Source organism: Papilio machaon, chromosome 17 (assembly GCF_912999745.1).
Source record: "Papilio machaon chromosome 17, ilPapMach1.1, whole genome shotgun sequence".
Classification (NCBI taxonomy): Eukaryota; Metazoa; Arthropoda; class Insecta; order Lepidoptera; family Papilionidae; genus Papilio; species Papilio machaon.
This window is the reverse complement of record NC_060002.1, coordinates 2,694,310-2,715,278: the sequence shown is the minus strand read 5'-3', so window position 1 is coordinate 2,715,278 and position 20,969 is coordinate 2,694,310. Positions and strand designations below refer to the sequence as shown.

Below are 20,969 nucleotides of genomic sequence, written 5' to 3'. Positions count from 1 at the left end.
TTAATTTAATGGTGGTATTGATGGCGACATGCGACGGAGCATTGCCAGAGCAGGAGCGGTCGTGTGGCAGAGGAGCTCGTAGCTGTAAGTTAGCCGGTAAGCTGTAATGAAGTCTAAAATAACTCAATAATCACTATCGCAAAATTTCGAATTGTTAAAACGTCTCCAAAGCACGGTATGTTCTTGAATCTGCTTTTTTTTATATAATCCTCAATCTGTGATCATCGATAAATGTGTAATTAAATCTAACACGCGCCGGACATCGACAGCGAAATTATTGTGACGCCGACGCTTTATATAATTGAATGTGAAAAATTGTTATTTATTGAATTGTCAGTATGTTCATTATTTATTGAATTCAAATCTGGGATATTTTTGTTTATACCTGAAGATACCACTGTAAAAGCCGTGATATACATCATATAATATTATATATTGGATTTTTATTTCACCCCCCTACCATATCATAATTTGATTAAAAGTACAGTCGAACCCTGGATAAACGTGATTCATTGTCCGGTCCCATCGGGCGACCACCATAAACGGGAAATTAGTAAGAGGGAAACCTCTATAAGCAAGAAATATCTTGGTCCTTTGGACTCTCGCTTATCCAGGTTTGACTATACAACTAATTCAATAAGAAACTTGATTACTGCAACTGAAAGAAGCATTTGTCCCTAAATTGCGAGGTTTTAAAACAAATCATTTATTCAATAAAAAGTTTTATTAATTGTGTATAATATATCTATTTACAAATAATGATCGCAATTATTAGCTAAATCTTACTATTAATACCTTTCGATTTAACTTGTATATGAAAATACTGAATTAATTAAATGAACGTTGCAACTTTTGTCGAGGAGATCGTCTTCGCGGCGACACGTGAACTGCTTTCAGTGGAGTGTTCAGTTTCTTTACATCTCCCGAATGCGCCGGAGTTCGTAAACTTTTCGGTTGGCATAATGGTTTCTTCATAACCGGGGTTTGGGCTTTCGGAGCCCCATTTTGAGGGGAGACTATTTTTTTCACAGGAGTCGTCGCTTTTCTGTTGAACCGCCAGTTTATAGCTTCCTCTTTACCTTCACTCGTAGATGGATAAGGCCGTAAATAGTTTTTATTATACTCTTTGTTCAATCGATTGGGTATATTCGGGGAAGTTGGTATCTTAGATTTGTTATTTGTAATACTTTTTAGCGGTTTGTTTTGTCCGTTCGTTCGAGGTCGTCTCGCGAAATTAGAATCTGTCTTGTCGTTTCTTTCCGAGGACTTGTCGGAACCGGATTCGAAGAGCTTGGCTTTAGCGAGCACCGCGCCTGCGTTCTGTTGCCGCAGCTTGTTAACCGATGGTCTACCAGTTTGACTATCATTCTCCACTTCCCCAGTTTTTTCCATAAAGAAAGCGGCTGCGTTTCGCCATTTTTGTTGCGATGGTCTATTAGAATACTTAATACTTTTCGTGTTATTTCTATAATACTGATATTGATTTGAATTCGATTTGTCGCTATTATTGAGAGAGTTTTCTGAGATGCCGTCGTAACTGTTGTCCATTGTGATATTGAGCGATCTTCTCGGTTGAAGCTTTCCTATAGTTTTGTCTAAGTTGTAATCGGGAGCGAGACTAGTTCGCTTCCGGAGCCTGTACTTTTGACTCGAGTTTGATATGTTATTTACAGAGTTATCGCAATTAGATAGATTCCATTCGTCGTCGGCTTGACTTTTAATGAGCGATTCTGGTTTCATTGTACTCGTCCTTTCTCTAGGTACGACTCCACCGTACGGATAGAATCTATCTGAATTCTGACTAGCTTGCGAATGTGTCGACACGTTCCAAGATTTGTGTCGAACTATTTTAGTTAAGTTTTCCTTTGATCGGCGTCGAATTGAGCCAATTTTTCTAGCACTAGGAGATCTTATAATTTTGGCTTGTTCCTTTGGTCGAATCTTCAGTTCTTTGCTCAGTCTTCGCGCGAGATGTTCAGAGCTGGGGCAGTGCAACATGGCGACCTCCTCTAAGGTTTGTTCATAGGCATTTTGCACATGCTGCAAGGGCTGCACATTGGGGATTACGTCTGTGAATTCTCTAGACAGTCTGTTCTCTATGGCGGATACTCTGCTCTTGATCTCCTCGTACTCCTGCTTGGAGATCCTGACGTAGTCCTTATCAGTTTGCTTCATGTCTGGGGACAGGTCTATGGTGTCGTGAGCGCTGAACAAATTCTCAGAGGACGTCAGCATGTCCTCGCTACTGACGCTGGTTTCCGAGTTTATATTTGGTGTGTTCTTTATATCCTTGAAGCTTAGTCGCAATCTTTTCCTCTCAGTGATGCCCCTAAAAATAGAAAGCTATAGTACTTGTACATCGACGAATAAACAATTACAAGATAAATGTCACTTTTACTTAAGTTAATAACATTGAACAGCTTTAGTTAAATTTTACTTACATTTTCATAGGTGTAAAAGATAATTCTCGCTGAGGCAGATTTTTCGTTACTTCTTTCCTGTAAAAACATATAGATTACGATTTTAAACATTAATATCTATTTAAATAAACTTACAAAATGCATAATAATTTGTACTTTATTTTGGCAGAAAGTCCCTCGTAGCCTTCCATCTTGCGCTTGGCGGCGGACTTGCTGATGACAGGGGTCTTGGAGTGCTCGGGCACCGTCGCTGGAGTGTTAGCGCTCCCAGACACCATTTTACGTAAACCACTGAGCATTCCTGAAATACGAATTTATTATTTCTGATAATATTTTACTATTTAGGAACACAAGGGCTACCATTATCATTATCTACTCTTTAAATTCTTAGATTTTTCACGAAATTAGTAAATCATATGTTATATATGCCTTCTATATTATCATCTATTGGGTTCTTTATAATATCATATTAACTTGTATGTAGTGATAACATTAAACAAACAGTAATACACATACTATTGAGTGAACCGCTCCGTCGCTTCTTCCTCCTGGCATGATGCAGGTCGCAGTCGTCGTCCAGCTGCGTCATCAGCTCCTCCGTTAGTACACCAATGTGCTGCGAGTTCTCTATGAACATCTGCCACCAAAAAAGTACACTTTAGTCATTTTCAACCAACTAAATCCTGAATAAACATATTGCCATCCCTCTTATACTCTTTGAAAAGGCAGAGATAACAATGTTATTGTAGAAAAACATGCTAATGGAACTTAAAAGCGCAAATACAAATTGAACTTCTAAGAAGTCTCAAGACTGAGTAAGAAAGCTGAAAGACTCCCAATTGGAACTATACTAAAATGTGTCCAAGATCTAAGATGATTTTGCAAAATAACCAGATTTCAAATATTGAGACATCTAAAAATATGTCTGCTTCACATCAAATGTTATTCAAAGTTTATGACATAACTAGAATAACAGTTAAATTGTGTTACAAGTTTATTGTACCACAATGCAGTACTTTTATGGGTTCATTAAAGGTTGATTTACAGAATACTATTGATACTAAGCTTAACACATTAAACATTCTCACATCTATTTATCAATACACTAAGGCTTCACATTTTATATGGCTTTGATTTATTTTATAATTATTGTAACTTATTTGACATTTAAAAACATTTAACAAAACTTTTGACATACTTTTTCCAACTGTGATTAACAGATAACAGGAAAATATTTCCTGTTGAACAGGATGGGAGAGCAAATTATTAATATGTTAGATAACAACATTATCTCACAATATTGGAACTTTCTTTTTGTTAACATATGTTATCAAAAAGTGTAGATTACAATTCTTTGACAAATAAATTAAAAATTATAAGACATTTACAATTTATTTATATTAATTCTTTATAAAGATAACTTACTTTAACAAGAGCCACATGGTGTTCCAACCTCTGAGCTGATGATGCAGCCGGCAAGGGCATAATACTGGGCGCCATCACTATAGCAAGGTTTGATGAGTCCATCAGATTGTCTTTGTGTCTTGATGCAATAAAATTAAGTAACTAAAACAATATTTAAGAATTATCAAATTCCACACTCAAGAGTCAATAATTGATCACTAAAAAAGCCATATAGTGTTGATTTTTCATACCAAATCTATAAAAAGAAATAACTGAAAGCATGAATATAGCAGTATGAATGTAAATGGAACATTGACTTGACCCACTTTTGATACAAAACTAATTTGATATTAAAAAAATATTTCATAATTGTACATTTGTTTTTTACATACAATATGTTCTTTCTCTATCTTTTAAACATTAAAAAGAAATAGCTTATGTTAATAATTTATGATTAATTAAAAGTATAAATGAAACTTTATTAAATTTGTAGTATAAAAATTATATTCTCAAACATAAATAATTTTCAGTTAAATATTTGATAAAGCAACAAAAACTTTCTTACCTCCATAATATAATGTAATAAATGAACATGTAGTACTGGCAGAAGTAATAATGTGTGTAAAATAGGTTTAAGCCCATCTTCTCCAGCGGTCACCCTGCATCGGAGTAGTAAATCCTGGACTTCCGCACTTATGAGAGGTTCCGGTAAACAACGCAAATATAACTTTAGCACACTAGCCACGTCTATTGGATGATGACCCTCTGATACACAGCCCCCTGCGTCTAATAATCGCTAAAAATAATTAAGTCAAAGTTAGGTATATTTTATTAGGACTAAAATAAAAGAATATCTTTTTATATAGTAATGCAGCTAATAAAAATATACCTTAATGTCTTTTTGGCGGGTTTGTGAACCAGCTTTACGAAATAAGCCCTCCACATTTGCGTTTGCTCGTAGAACAGACGACATTTCACTCACTACATTAGGAATACTCAATGTACTGCCACAACAAATTACACTACATGATGGAACTTTTACTAAAGGGGCTCCAAATACAGTCTTATGGTCCTGTAAGAAAAACTCGAAACGTGAGATAAAAATAATAAGATACCATTCCTTTTGCGACCGGAAATGTTTACTTACTTTCACATTCTTTAATATGATTTTCTTTAAACGATGCTTTAATCCAGCTTTCTTTAATTCACCAACTATAATTGATTGTAATTTGCCATGATTGATTCCGTCTGATATTAACATTTTAACAATGTATGGCTTTATTTAGGGTTCATTTGCAAAAATTGATGTTTCTCAGTTCTCAAATTGCTTATTCAAATTGACTTTTTCGTTACAAAAGTTACGTTCCATACGTTCCGTTCCTCAATATTTAGTAAAACCAAAATTTCGTTTTGTGAACTAATTCTGCCTTAAAACTTGTACCTAGTATTTTAAAATTATTTTCCTGTTTAAATTAATTTTGCAAGATTTTAAGAAGAAATTAATTTCAAATTACTGATATGACGAGAAGGAGTCGATACGAGTTCAAGAGGATTTTCTAAATATGGACATTCTTATTTATTGAAAAAACAAATGAAGAATAGAATGAACTATTTAAGTTTTCTTTTTAATATATAAATGTACTTAACATTGCACAAATTTAAATTAAAATAATTGATTATTTTGAAAATAAAATGGTGATTGAATTGTTAAAAGGGCTTTTTACTTTCAGTTTTAGATGTCATCACTTGTGTCAAAAATAAATAAAATGTCATATGATGTAAATATAAATTAAATCAAATATTTTGTAAACAATTAAATAACTAACTACTGTTGTTCTTCGTTAATTATTATCGTTCACTGTAAATAATTTAAAAAGTTGTAACAAAATGATTGAACTTTCAGCGAAATTAACTACGGGAACCGTTTACCTAGCTGGTGAAGCATTAGAATGTTGTATTACATTTTGCCACACAACTCAACCTGAACACAGGAATTCGCAAAGCCACAGGTTTAATTACCAATTACTATGTATATTATATACAAGTGCATAATATAATCGAGTTTTTTTTGTGAAAGATTCTAAATTAATTGTTTTCGGCAGTGACATATTAGAGAATTTGGCATGGGCTTCCGCGCAAATACACTGTTTCTATTCGACATCGGGTAATCCCAGCGATAAATCTCTGTCTATAGAAAAGACTACGGCCCTAGAAGTAACATCATGTGATATTGGGGATGTAGTTTTTCACACAAAGCCCAAAATATTATTTTGCGACCTGACCATTCCTCTTGGGGAAACCAAAACTTGTAAGTATGTTTTACTGGATTTTATATGATTGCTAGTTATCAGGGTCATATCTAATACCATACTTAGCATTATAATACCAACCAGTGTACAAAATTAGCATAAGAATTTTTTTTCATGTATTTAATTTCAGTTTGGTACAGAGAATCCCTGCCCATTGAAGCTGCTCCATCATATAGGGGTACAACAATTAAATATTCATACAAAATAACAATTGCCACACAAAAGGTAGGCTCACATATAAAAATGGTAAGGATACCATTCAGAGTATTACCAATAAGTCCCATCATGAATATGCAAGACTTGGCCGCACTTTGTGGTAATGAGACCACTGAAGATCTACAGCCTACAAACCCATTTTCTGAAGAAAGGAAAGTAGAGACACCTTTGACTATGGCTTTACAGGTTCTACAGGTATGCTATGGTGTTTTTTGTTTAATTTTATTTGATGAAAATAACAACAACACAATAAAAGTTATCTAGTATGGCTGAGATGAGAAATATTAAAATGTGAAACAAATAACTAATGTTTTAGTACTAGACTAATACACTTACCGTCGGTTTCTGAGACCAAAATCTCCACTTAAAACATATTGTTATCTCTGTACTGTCAAATATAATGATAGTGATGTTAATATATTTTACAAAGAGAGCATTGTTCAGAAACCCATGGTTAGTAGATAAATTAAATACAGTCACATGAAAACTTAGTGGCAGTTGAAAATTTGTTTTTCAGAATCTTACTGCAAGAAGGAGTCCTAACTCATACATGATAACAAATACTAGAGGTAAAGTTGGTCGGTTCTGTCTGTTTAAGTCAGCTTACAAATTGGGTGAAGATATAGTGGGGACATTTGATTTCTCTGTGGGCACTGTTACATGTATGCAGGTATGATGTTTAAAAAATGAAATCACTCATATTTTTATAATTTTTTGAGACATATATTTACAATATATTAATGTTAAAACCAAGTGACCATAATTATTTAACATTTTCAATGCCAACTCATTTAGAAAGTTCATTTTTTTATAAAAAAATTTTAGTTGCAAGGAAAGTGGTTACATCAGATCCAAGCATTTTTATATCAAATATTAAATATGATATTACAGGTTTCAGTATCACTACAACCAGAAGAAATATTGAAATCAAAAACACCAGCAAAAAATGTTAACAAAGAGTCTAGCAGTAGATCAATGACAGTGGCCAGGTATCATGAAGTGACACTTGGATTGACTCATTCTGAGCTGATTCTCCCAATACCTTTGCATATCACACCAGCATTTGATGTTAATGAAGGTAAATGTTCATTTCACAGGTTTGTCTATATTGACAAATGATTTGCCAAACATTTCCCTACCTTTTTCTCACCTTAATTGGGTTTTCAATGGACATCTAGATTTTTTACTGATTTCAGAAAATATTAATAATAGAAAATTAATTAAATATTTCTTTTTATAGTGTCACTAAGATGGCGACTTCACTTTGAATTTGTAACAACAAATGAAAAACTTAGCCCGAATCCGGAAGAAAAGGATTGGAATGCGCCACTAAATGTGCCTATTGAAACAATGGTTTGGAATCTACCTGTCAAAATATATTCAACATTACCCAAACAAATCACACAACATTCAGTGAGCAGTGATGCTTATACTTTATGTATTAAATAAATTAAACTGGATATTTTTTATTACACAACTATACAATCAAGTGATTAAACTGTTTAACATTGTAACACATTCATTCAGTGCCACAACTTACATATTATGAAAAAATCACAGTGGCATGTGATGTGTTAAAAAAAACAGTTGTACACAAATATTATCTATATATATAAAAGAAAGTTGTGTTAGTTACACTATTTATAACTCAAGAATGGCTGAATCGATTTGACTGAAAATTGGTGGGCAGGTAGCTTAGAAACCAGGAAACGAACATAGGATAATTTAACCCCGATTTCTATCTTTTACTCCGCGCGGACGGGGTCGCGGGTAAAAGCTAGTTTTTTTATAAAATTAATAAAATAATAAATTACATTAAGCTTAAATTTATTTAATTACATTTAAATGTATGTACATATTTAACCAATAAATATTCTAAGTTATTCAGTCATCTGCTGGTTCTTTGTCCCAATCTTTCATTTTTGCTCCCATCATAAAGTCATCCCTGAAAAGTGAAAGTTTATTTTTAATAAACATAAAGATGTGTTGTGTTACCAATGGAATAGACAAAAAAAACAATGTAATTAGATGTAGGCCCAAACATTGTAAATACAATGTAATTACAACTAGTTTTGCCTGTTTCAAGTTTCTGTTGTATGTTTATTAATGAAATGAAATACCTCAATGCACTCCATTTAGGTTTTTCATCTTCAGGTTTAATTTCATTTTTCAAAGACTTAGTTTGTTCATCAACAATTATTGACTTTGTTTGACCCATGAGTGTATCTAAAAATGCTCGCTTATCAAACTTTTTTAATATCTTCTCCTTTTTGGCTTCAGTTAAATCTTTATCTAGTTCTTTTTCCATTGTCTTTTGTTGGTTCCTCACTGCATTGAATAACTGCACCACACCTTTTGTAGCAATTTTCGACAAAAGTCTTTCCCTATCTTTTTCTAAGATATTTGGTTTGATACGTACAGTAGATTTTTCTTCTTTCTGAAAGAAATCATTAAAAGTAAAGCTTTTTCTGACAACTTTAAGGTATACCAATAGTGCTACTAGCTAAACATCTTTGACACTGTATTAAAATGATATAGAAAGTGCTTAAATATAAAATACAAAATCACGTTTCATATCCTACACTTTGATTCTTGGCTACTTGGAAATGCTAAACAATTTATTTTGACAATATCAGGTAATAAAATAACACAATAGTTTGTAATACAATAAACCAAACCTTTTTCTTTTTAGGAGGCTCTGTTGGAACTGTTACTTCTTTTTTAATCTCAGGTTTGATTTCCTCACTTTCCCCAACAACTTCGAAAGCTGGTTTCTCTTCTTTTACTTTTTTTACAATTTCTGAATGTTTTTTAGCTCTTGATAAAACCAAGGTCTTTTTGCTTTTTGGTTTGTTTGTACCCAAAATCTTTGCCACGGAATCAGCCCAGCCTTCATTTGTTAGCATTACTGCTGCTTTACTTCCACCTTCTCCTTCACTGCCACCTTCTTCATCACTTCCAACTTCTGAGTCACTTTTATCTTCGCCACTTCCGCTTTCTCCGTCCTCTCCGCCTCCACCATCGCTGTCAGATTCTTTCGTAGATATTTGATCTTCATCACTGTCATCTACTTCGTATTCTGACTCGTTATCTGAAACTATACGAAGAAAAGTTTTAAATAAGTTAGTTATTACATTATGTTTATATCAATACTTATGTATACTTGCCCGTTACTTTAACAGTCGGTTTTGTTTTAGTAGAAATAACCATATTATTTTCTTGGTAGAATTTAAATATAAAGCTGAAACGTAAATAGTTTTATTGTCTAAAAACGACAAACACACGCACGTGTTGGTTTCTTTTGTCACTGTCACTTCGAATTTGAAAAAAACCAGAGAGAATAGACTTGTGAATGTTTTAATACGAAAAATTTTAATTTTCCATGTGGCTGTTATTTTGAGTCTCCATTCACTTGTGTCCTTTTCTCATTTTTTTCTTTTATAAATTTTGATGTTTCATAATTTTAAAATATCATGTTATAATCGTACTGAAGTTCGAAACCAGTTTTTAGCGCACCAACATAATTTGTTATTCCCTAATTTGTCCAACATTACAAAGAAACGTGGTAACACTTTTGGACAAACTTGCAAACTCCACTCCACCCATAGACATAAAAAATTAAAGTACATAACAGATTAAAATTCTAAAGAACTAAAATCAGAAGGATTTTTTATTTCGCAAATAGATTTTTACTTACGATTTATTAAATGAATTGAAGTTATTTAAAGCCTGAGTTTAAAAAGTACTTATGATGTAATATTTGTCGTTTGAAAAAGAGTAAACTTTATCCTCAGATGAAATTAATTTGAAAAAACTTGACTTATGGATAACAACACGGAACGTCAAATATGTTTAAAAATAAAATACAGCTGATCGTCAAAGAGTGAAGTGTTCGGTGTATTTGATACGCTGGAAAATGGAATGGTAGTAATCGTCTAAATATGGCGAATATTGCGAACCCTTTACCTTATATAACCAAAAGAGAATATGGACTTATTCCTGATGTTCAGTCACAGTTGTTTACTAAACGTCTTAATGCTGCAAAAAATTTGTATCGTCGGGATTTAGTGTGCCACTTCGGATGTGTAAACGCTATCGAGTTTTCCAGCAATGGCGAATTACTTGTATCGGGTAAAATAGATTTTATATTTTTGAATATAATAAAGCTTAAGTTTACCAACATAGCCCATTTATATTTTCGTCAGAATTTGAATAAATAATATTTAATTCATAACATTAATGTCTTATGATATGTTGAATGATAAGATTTTCATTATCAAAGCAACAATACAATTTGATAACAAATTGATACCATGTATATCTGACACAGTTATGTTATTATATATAATATGTCGATGTTGATATAATAAATAGTAAATTATTAGAAATGTACAGAAATCAAAGACAATTTAAATAATAATCTATCTATATGCTTCCAAATTTTCCTTGACTTGACACTTATAAATTGCATAAATAAATTAAAAAGAAAAAAAAATATTTGATTTTGTGGCAACAAGAGGCTGTGTCATTGATTGGCTTCTTTTATAAAAAAAAATATCTCTTTGTCAAAGGATATTTTGAAATTTAATGTTGGACTACATATTTTAATGGTAAACTTTTCAGTAGTCCTGACAATTTGTTTTGTGATTGTTCAGATTGTTGTTATACATGTTATTAGGTGGAGATGACAGGAGGGTGATGTTATGGCAGTTTGGACAGGCCATCCTTGATCATGGGAAGCCAGAGGCAATGAAAGCAGTCCACCAATCAAATATATTTTGTCTTGGAATAACAAGTGATAACCAGAAAATTTATTCTGGTGGTAATGATGATATTGTAAGTGTTAAAACAAAATATTCTTTTTTTTTAAAGGTAATCCAAAAAGTGTATTTTGTAACTGTGGTTACTAACACATAACTAGGATTAAGATGTTACAATGTTGTTTTTCCAAAAATATTTTTTATATTTAAGTAGGTTGGTTTTATTACAAAAATGTATATAAAAATACCAATTTTTACAGCTTTTACACTACATGACCAAAGTAGTATGTAATTTTAAAAAAATTGTTTGTCCAAACAGGTCATTGTGCATGACCTTGAAAGCAAATGCCCTTTGGAAGTTCTTCAACACCAAAGAGCGGTGTGCAGCCTCAGTATAGACCCATTTAATGAGAGAGTGGTGACTACAGCAGGCAATGATGGCCGCTTGCTGCTTTTTGATACTAGACAATCTGTTCATGGTAAGGTTCTAGACTTTTTTCTGTTTGTTTGTTTTTATTTTACACACATATTAATACATATTTTGTCAAAGATATTATAAATGTGAAAGTTTAGATGGATGGATGTTTGTTGGAAGGTATCTCTGGAATGGCTCTACAGAACTTGATGAAATTTGGCACAGATGTAGAACATAGTTTGGAAGATCACATAAGCTATTTATTATGTTTTTTTTAATTCAGCACAGATATAGTCTCGGGCGATAGCTAGTATGTATATAAATAAATACATCTGTCAGTGAACTAATGTTCTGGTGTTATGACATAACAGAAGATACATGTATTGCACTGGCATTGTTAATTTTCATATAAATAAATGTAACACTGTGGTATATGTTGAAATATTTCATTTTTCAGAACATTGTTGTTTATGTCTTTGTTCAGGTTTGAATTCATGTACGTACGTTACATAGTTAAAAATACAATGGCCACTATTTTTTTATGGATTATTCTGAAGGTGATACGCTGTTCCCCAAATGACCTTATTTTATTATTCCTGTTTAACATTCATTGTAAACAGTGTATCATGTAATGTTTATAAAAACTTTTTCTTGTTTTGCTCTTTAAAGCTGTTTATTTAACCACTGCTAAGATTTATTTTACTTTGTAAATATTCTATTTTTGTTTAAAGTGTATTATCAATTAAAGTGTCTTTAGCTAAGCATTTCAAAGTTCTTGACGCCTCTGCTGAAAAAAACAATGCATTAGACTTCTCAGGCATAGTCTTGTAAAAAGTACAGTCAGCTTTGTTCGCGGTATTCTAGTTATAGAAAAAATATCAAGAACCAAACTTTTAACGATGTTTCGTGTTATAAATAAAAAGGAATTAACTAGAATCAATGATTTGATAAAATAAAACGTAGAAGCTCTGTACACCTAACAGTTTATGTATTTACCTCCGTTGCGTAGAGTCTATGGTGATATCGCGGAGTCGCAAGGCGTTCCACGGTGTAATGTTCCACCCTCAACAAGTGGGCGTGTTGGTGTCGGCTAACGCGCGTGGCGGCGTCGCACTGTGGGACTTGCGATCACCGAAACAGTAAGTTCTGATATCTCATGAACGATTTCTTAATGTAAAGGGGAGTAGTGTATGTACAAATGATAGGTAACTAAGACGTAGATTTGTATTACTTTTTATCTATGAATAGGTTATAGATTAATTTTCTTAATTTGATATATGTATTTAAGTGCAAAAATGTCTTAGCAATTTAGTTTCAATTTATTACTGAAGTACAACTATCAAGTTTTTAAATTTCTTACAAGGACTAAGGACTATGTATATTGTTTACATCTCCATTCGTTCGATCGATCGAAGTTTCGAATAATAAGAACAGAGTACTGAATTCTGTAAAAAGCCGTTTTAAAAAAGGTACATACTTAGGCTGCCTAAACACTTTTACGAATAAAAATATAGCTTTCCAACTAGGTGGGTCAAATAAAGTACAACATGCCCATACTAAAAAGCATTAGAATATTTAACGGTGAATCTCCACTGTATTAAGACAATATTGTAATCGCTGTCATTCTCTTCGAATGAAACAGGAATAGCAATAATGCATACAAGTATCACGTCTTTTAAAATTTACGGTAATAATCAATAACGTAACATCTACAGCCCAGTCCTCCGCTACTTCGGTAACAACGGTACATGTCAGAATAGTATGAGCGTCCGCTTTAATTCCGCGGGCACCCACATCCTCGCGTTGCGTCGTCGCTTGGCGCCCGTACTGTACGCTGTGCACTCACCCGATCCCGTCGCGGAGTTCTACCACCAGGACTACTACAACTCGTGCACTATGAAGAGTTGCTGCTTTGCCGGAAAAGGAGACCAGTTTGTTCTGTCCGGCTCTGATGACTTCAATCTATATATGTGGAAGATACCTGATAGTGGGGAGTTTGGTTAGTAGAACAATAATAGCCTAAGAAAATTGTGTTAAGCTCCATTCAATGTATTAAATAACTGAATTAATGTATTTTACAGATATGGTAGTGGAACCGCCGCACATTGTATTATACGGGCACAGGTCTATAGTGAATCAAGTTCGCTACAACTCACAGTACTGCCTCATCGCATCCTCAGGAGTTGAAAAAATTATAAAGGTATTAATGTAACATTTGAATTCACCCAAATTAACATTTTTTTAAACACAATTACTTGTTAATAAATCTGTTGTTGTAATCAGGTGTGGTCTGCGCTGGAGTATCCACAGATGCGCGGAGCTCTGTTAGAGGAGGCGCAGGGCTCCGACAACCCACGCGAGATATACAGCCACGAGGATTATGTGTCTCTCGTACATCATAGTGGACAGGTAGATACATTATAATATAGCATATATGCTGTGTCTTATAGAATACTAAGTCTCAGGTAACGGTCTTAATTGAAATTATCATGTTATTATGTTTAAAATTATTCCATAAATCTTAGGTCTAAAAGAAATGAAATACTTGAAATGTGAAAACAACTTTATCGTGACCCATATTCCAGTTGGTTGATTTATGAAAGTCTTATTCAAGATGAATATGAATCTCATGTGTGTAAATACATTTGTTGACGTCAGTCGCAGTTCATCTGTATTCGAGAGCTTATCAGAACTACAGGGTTTGAAATATTGACAACATTTATTTCAGTTAACGCCTTTTGATGTTCACCTTACATTATATATGTGCAAATTTGGATGAATGAATGTTTGTTTGAAGGTATCTCCAGAACGGCTAAACGGATCTTGATGAAATTTGGCATAGATATAGATCATAGGCTACTTATTATGTTTTTTCTAATTCCGCGCGAACGGAGTTGCCAGCGACAGCTAGTACTGTCATAATTTTGACGTGGTATGCGAGCGATCTTTGTAATAGTCGTTCGATTCATCATTTAGCTACCGATTTACTTCTCTAACGCGCGTAAAAAATAAAACTTCAATATTCATACTAAAAATACATACAGTTTATACGACATACTTTTTTATTATTTGTCAATAAAGTTTCGAGTGTCGTAGGACATTTGGTTCACTCTGTATAATGAAAAGTATTGCGCAGCAGGATGATCATAACAAACAGTTCATAAATATTCGATTCTGAAGATTATAATTTCATATGGAAGCTTCTAGATCTTAAATGTAAACACTTTGGTGCGTATTTCTCGTTAAGTGCATACTGCATGTGCAGTAAGATCTGTTACTTTGTATTGAGTGGCCGTCTGCGATACACGTATTAGAAAAAGTACATAGAAATATGTAATTTAATAGGAAATTAGCATAACAAAAATCTACTTTATTACACGTGTGTTAAAATTTATAAATCCTGATTTAAAAAAAAATAACATTAAAAAGTATGTTAAATTTTTAATCGTTTTAACAAATTTTAAAATATTAACAACTATTATTGGTAGAATTTTTTATGAATAAAATTTTATTTCTTTATTTTTAGTATATTTCACACAACTACGCGGAACAATCGACAGTGGAAGACCAGCGTATGATGGCTTTCTTCGACTCGCTGGTGCAGCGCGAGCTGGAGTGCCTCGCGGCAGAGACGGACTCGCTGGACGCCTCCAGCTCAGCATCGCCGCCCGCCGTAGACTCTGATGACTCCGACCGCGCTGTCGCTGATCTCCTCACCCTGCATCCTAAGCGAGGTAGGCCTTACTACAAATATTTTACACTTCAAATGTATTACCTTTTCAGCTTCGTGTATGATAACGATCAGCAATTATTAAAAAAAAAACTTAAAAAGTAGCATATGTGTTCTTCCAGACTGGTCTACATCTGTGCCAAATTTCATCAAGATCCGTTCAGCCGTTCTGGAGACACCTTTAAATAAATATCCATCCATCCATTTAATCATTCGCATTTATAATATTAAGTAAGAAGTAAAATAACGTTAAGGTAACAGAGCAAATTATGTATATAGTATAATGTATATAGTATAACACCTATATTGTTCTTAAAATAGCGGAATTTACTTCGTTATGTGATGAATTTTCTGTAACTGCAATACCGCAAACAATAGCGACTGTACCATCTTATACAAATATATTTACAACAGTAAATCCAAACGGCAACCGCAGCCAGCGCTGTCCCAACAGGCTGGCTCGCCTTGTCGCCTCGCGGTATCCTAAAAACACTCGCGCACAGAAACGAGGATCGCAAAGGTCAGTTATCTTGTGATTGATACTTGTATCAGTTAATATCTGTAATTCACCAACTACCAGACTCAGAATCGTTAAGTAGTACATTTTAGTGTAAGAAATTGACACTAAGGATCTACCTTAGTGGCCAATTAAGGATTTTTTTGTAACACAATTTCAAAATTGGAGCACGATGTTTACCACCAAGTTTTTTTAATTAACTTGACAAATACTAATTTAAAATAATAAATTTGAAAATGACGTTAGAAAGAAAATATGTGAATTTTGGGTTTCCATTGTATATTTATGTTGGATAAATAATTTAATTGACCATACTTATGTTTGATGTTTTGTCTCGCAAAATATGCGTTTTAAAAATACGAAGGTTTACTTAGAAGTCGATATATTAACAGGCGTAACAAACAGACTCGATCTTGTGTGAGCAAATCCAGCAGTAAGTGCGATAGCGCAGCTGCTGGTGGTGTTGGGGGTGTGGGGTGTGCGGGGGGTGTGGGGTCGAAGGGCAAGCGTGCTGTGGCGCGGAGGGCGCGGGGTCCGCGCCGCACCACGCCCCGCGCGCCCCGCACCCCGCGCCCACAGCGCCCACTCTCCGCACCCTCCAGCGACCGCACAGACTCCGACGAGCCCACGCACACCCTCTACAGGAGCTCCAGCAGGGTGAGAGACATACACAATATAGTTATTTTCTATATTTATAATCTACCCTTTCTAGTCTTAGGTCTCTTTCTTAGAAGTCAAAGAATTAATTAAAGATCTTAATTTTATTCCACGTTTTCTTCCCACCCTTTTCTTATAAGAGAATGATTGGAAAGGGAAGTGGATTTTGCGGAGGAGGAGACGGGGAGGGGAGGGGGACGCATAGGAAAGGAAACATCCTCTTTCTGTTACACTCCTCATTTAAGCATATTTGATTCCCGGGCGTTACATTTATGTGGGCCCGAAATAATGATCTCCTTTGACTTACTAATAAATATTGTTTTTTTTGGAACTGACATAATTCTTATTTCCTTAGTATTTAATGTTAACTAAATAAATTGTTCACAGAGTACAAGACCACTGCGGCGTCGAATGAATTTATCGAGGACTACAAAGAGGAAAACTAAAGTCACTAGTTATAGGAAAGTTATGAATATAAAAAATAATGGTTAGTATGCTAATGTAAAAAAAATTGTGGTTTAATTTTAATGTTCATTCCGTACATTTGGTGTTTGTCCGCAGGCTCTGCCATGGCTCAGGACAGTAGTGATAACAATAACTTTACTAATTTTAATCAATTCGAAGAGAACTTAGCACTGCCAAGCACTAGCACAGGTAATTATTCTAAGCAAATTTATTACTTTTTTAAACAGTTAAAATAAGAAATAAAGACTATATGCGGAACATACGCTCATTTTCTGCACATCATTATAGGTTATAGGGGCCAAAGTTCAGCATTGTTCCGGATAGCGGAGGTTGACTCCGACGACGACCAATCAGTGAGCAGTCGGCCGATATCCCCGCGGGCGCAGGGCGGCGCACCCGGCGCGCCCGGCGTGCCCCCCGACCTCGTCAGCATTGTCCCCACGCCCGTCAACGGTTCGCGCGACTCCCTCGGCGACACGCTGCGCCTAGACCCCCCGGCGCCCTCCTCGCCACCCTCGCCCCGCCCTCGCGCCCCCCAGCGCCGCTCTCGCCGCACCGCGCGCGCCCCCCACTGCTCCGACTCCAGCGACGCACCCGCCGCGCCCCCGCCCCCCAGCAACTACAACACCGTCGCCCGCCTTCTCAACGAAACCAACGAGAGCGAGCTCGAGAGCAGCTGCAGCACTGAGAGTGGTGTCTGGCCCCCCGCCGCACCCACCACACCCGCCACGCCCGCCACACCCGACAGCGGGGTGGGCACAGGTTCGCGTCCCTCCCGCGGCTCCCGCATACCCCGCGCACAAAACGATGTCTCCGACGACCCCGACTACCAGACCCTCAAGTTCCGACAACGCGTCAAACGAGCGAGACGCAATTACAGGAATCACATGGACTCTGATTCAAACTGAAATATCAATAGATAGATATTAAAATGTGTTTCATATTGTTATTATAAGTTATCCGCTCTATGGGCGATTATTTAACTATTTGTACCCTGTGTCTACAAGTTCCGTAAAGGTTTCAGGGAATGTCCCTCCTATAAGTGATTGGAAGATATTCCCTGTGTTATTTAAGGGTTCATCCAAACTGTAAGGCCTCCTTTGAACACATTTTTCCAATTTTATATACTTACAAACGACTAGTCTTTACATTGCCAATATTTTTTAGAAGTTGCGTTTTGGCGCGATCTCAAAAATAAGTGTGTCTGGAGGCCTTATCTCTGCTTATTGTTGTATAGTTGAGTTATTGATAAATATATTATAATTCCCTTTGCAAAAAAGAAGAGGACGCTTACGACTTTGTCGAGTTATAACTTTTAAGGTAAGGAAATTAGATTTTATAAAATAAAATTTAATAAATATTATTTACTAGTAACAAAAGCTTGATTTCTTTCATCCTTATATTTATTGCCACATGGAGATTTTGATTGCATGATGACACTGACGTCAAAAAATACATCAAAAAATATTGGTATGGAAACCAGCACCATTATGTATTAGGGATATCTTCTAATAAACATCCTTCCATCCGTCCAAACATTCGCATTTATAATATTAGTATTAGTAAGATATATGACTGTAAGCCATAATTTTTATTTGGAGCACAGGCCAATAATTCAGAATTGAATTTCTGTACCTTGATAAGTTGAAGAATCGATTCGAAAAAAAATATGCAGAGCAGCAACATTATAACTTGTCAGTTATTTGAAGTTTATATACTCTTTGGAAGTGACTGTCAATGACAACGAGGGCGTGTCATCTGATTGCTGTCATTATCAGTCTGTGTTGTACCGGTACTCATTGTAGCTTTTCTACCAAATTTTTAAATAAGATATAAAATTTAATTTTCTCTAGCTTTTACATAATACATTTTATTTTAAAATGGATGGAATTTCAAACTTCAACACCTTTTTGGCTATGCACAAGCCTCAATTGGTTTCATCAGGCGTTCCTGAACATTTTTGGCACACATTGTGCAAAAAATTACGTGATCAGATACTAGATTCCGGTGTGGCTTTTGAATTGATGCAGATTGATTATGAAGATAAACAGAAAATGCCTTATGATCCCATTTGGTGTATAATGGCAATAAGTGATATTGATAAAGCTAACTCAGATCACATTTATCTCGTAGACCACGCGTGGACTTTTAAAGCGAACAGTGTAAAAAGGAATCTACGAAATGTTCCTGGCCTTTTAGAAACTATGTGTAATTATATGCAAATAACAAGTACAGATACAGAAGAGAGAATAGAAGAAGTATCACATAATATTTGGCGTTACGCTCACACCTATGCTATATCTGGCAGTGAGTTTTCCATAGAAGACCGGGTACCCGTGTGGTATGTTTTAGATTTGTTGGGTTTCGGTATCATACATTCTGATAATCCCAACTTTCGTGCTGTACCATTTATTTATGTGCCTCATCAGTTGACATATACTTTACTTTTTCCAATTGAAAATGTTGAAGAAGGTGACACCATCACTGTGAACTTTGTAGAGGGCCACTACCCTGATCCCAAACAAAGGGAAGCTATGCTGATACCTTGGAAGCATTATGAATATTTTGATGAAGACTTTACCCAAGAAGAACCAGATAAGAGGTACTTCTTAGAAGGACACATTATTGAAACCCTACCCTATGTAGAAATATTACAACTTAGGCAAACCAGATCTGAAAAATTGAAAGTATTTTCAGAATATTCTCTGATCAATGAACATTTGACTTTAGCAGATTTTGAAATTGTTGACAATGAACGTGACGCTGATATTTTGTGGTTAACAAACCATTTTAAAAATTTTCAAGAGTTCAGTGTTGATTCACCACACAAATTCATTAATCAGTTTCCTTTTGAGTATGTCATCACAATAAAAGATCTTTTAGCTATAGTTGCAAGAAGGTGTTGTGAAGAAGGCAAAAACATTGACAAGGATAAGCTAGAAACATTTCCTACATGGTTACCTACCACATTTAATATGAAAACTGAGCTGCCTAAACTCGTTGCTTACTATATGCAAAGGAAGAAAAAGGGTTTAGATAACCACTGGATTTGCAAACCATACAACTTAGCAAGAGGTTTGGACATTTATATAACTGATAATTTGAACTTTTTATGTCGACTGCCATTAACTGGACCAAAAATTGCTCAAAAATATATACACAATCCAGTTTTATTTGAGAGACCCAATGTAGGGTTGGTTAAATTTGATATACGTTATGTAATCCTGTTGAAATCTGTTAACCCTACTGAAGTCTACATTTACAAAAATTTCTTTCTAAGATTTTCTAATAAAGCATTTTCTCTTGACAACTTTGAAGATTACGAACAGCATTTCACTGTAATGAATTATGCTGAAGGTGTACAACTGTATAGAATGCTTTGTGCAGATTTTAAAGACAATTGGGCAAAACAATATGATAACTTTTCATGGGATGAAGTTGAAAAATCGATATTCAAAATGTTTGCTGAATTGTTCACTGCGGCCACATCTAAACAGCCACCATTTGGAATTGCTAAGAGTCCACAATCCAGAGCAGTTTATGCTGCTGATTTAATGTTAAGCTGGGATACAAACAAATCGGCGATGGAACCTAAACTGTTAGAAATAAACTGGATGCCAGATTGTCAGCGTGCATGTGTGTACTATCCTGATTTCTACAATGACATATTTTCTGTTCTCTTCTTGGATAAAGAAGTTGAGACATGCACAAAGATACTCTAATGCAGCAATATAACCACAATTTTTTTTGCAATTTCATTTGCAACAAGAATTCTAGTCAAAACTGGCATAAATTTTGCAGCATATTTGCTTTAAACATTACTGTATAATAATGTTAAATAATGGCAAAAGCTTCCTAAAAGGCTATGCTTTTGCCTGATTGTATAAAATATTAGTGTATGTATGTATGATTACACTGTTTTGAATGTGCCTTGCCTGTATAATTATTAAGACAAAATGTATGAGCTACAATACAATTTTTTTTCCATTAAAACACAATAATGAATTGAAGTTTTTTATTCTCTACTTACTTGTACATTCTCAAAGACAACAAGTTATAAATCATACAATTAAACT

General features: G+C 34.7%; 5 protein-coding genes across 5 annotated transcripts; 3 read left to right on the top strand and 2 right to left on the bottom strand.

Moving 5' to 3' along the window:
• Positions 1-769: 769 nt before the first annotated feature.
• Positions 770-5,143, bottom strand: LOC106721509. Its single transcript, XM_014516454.2, has 8 exons — positions 4,972-5,143; positions 4,714-4,896; positions 4,390-4,620; positions 3,846-3,986; positions 2,937-3,057; positions 2,577-2,721; positions 2,442-2,498; positions 770-2,329 (listed from the first exon to the last, which is right to left on the bottom strand). Exons 1-8 carry the CDS (start codon positions 5,083-5,085, stop codon positions 829-831), a joined length of 2,493 nt encoding a protein of 830 aa, XP_014371940.2. The 5' UTR covers positions 5,086-5,143; the 3' UTR covers positions 770-828.
• A 478-nt stretch (positions 5,144-5,621) lies between these two features.
• On the top strand, positions 5,622-7,854 carry LOC106721543 (RAB6A-GEF complex partner protein 2). Its single transcript, XM_045681888.1, has 6 exons — positions 5,622-5,833; positions 5,927-6,132; positions 6,264-6,544; positions 6,867-7,019; positions 7,241-7,427; positions 7,590-7,854. The coding sequence occupies exons 1-6, from the start codon at positions 5,712-5,714 to the stop codon at positions 7,796-7,798; spliced, it is 1,158 nt and encodes a 385-aa protein (XP_045537844.1). The 5' UTR covers positions 5,622-5,711; the 3' UTR covers positions 7,799-7,854.
• Positions 7,855-8,185: 331 nt separating this feature from the next.
• On the bottom strand, positions 8,186-9,636 carry LOC106721563 (RRP15-like protein). Its single transcript, XM_014516524.2, has 4 exons — positions 9,517-9,636; positions 9,028-9,446; positions 8,470-8,786; positions 8,186-8,294 (listed from the first exon to the last, which is right to left on the bottom strand). The coding sequence occupies exons 1-4, from the start codon at positions 9,557-9,559 to the stop codon at positions 8,234-8,236; spliced, it is 840 nt and encodes a 279-aa protein (XP_014372010.2). The 5' UTR covers positions 9,560-9,636; the 3' UTR covers positions 8,186-8,233.
• A 556-nt stretch (positions 9,637-10,192) lies between these two features.
• On the top strand, positions 10,193-18,213 carry LOC106721497 (DDB1- and CUL4-associated factor 5). Its single transcript, XM_014516439.2, has 13 exons — positions 10,193-10,480; positions 11,028-11,185; positions 11,429-11,588; positions 12,534-12,663; positions 13,240-13,523; positions 13,606-13,724; positions 13,808-13,933; positions 15,051-15,258; positions 15,669-15,774; positions 16,164-16,428; positions 16,816-16,915; positions 16,990-17,082; positions 17,182-18,213. Exons 1-13 carry the CDS (start codon positions 10,291-10,293, stop codon positions 17,799-17,801), a joined length of 2,559 nt encoding a protein of 852 aa, XP_014371925.2. The 5' UTR covers positions 10,193-10,290; the 3' UTR covers positions 17,802-18,213.
• Positions 18,214-18,657: 444 nt separating this feature from the next.
• Positions 18,658-20,883, top strand: LOC106721513 (tubulin--tyrosine ligase-like protein 12). The gene has a single exon (XM_014516460.2). It carries the CDS (start codon positions 18,774-18,776, stop codon positions 20,613-20,615), a length of 1,842 nt encoding a protein of 613 aa, XP_014371946.2. The 5' UTR covers positions 18,658-18,773; the 3' UTR covers positions 20,616-20,883.
• The last annotated feature ends 86 nt before the right edge of the window (positions 20,884-20,969 follow it).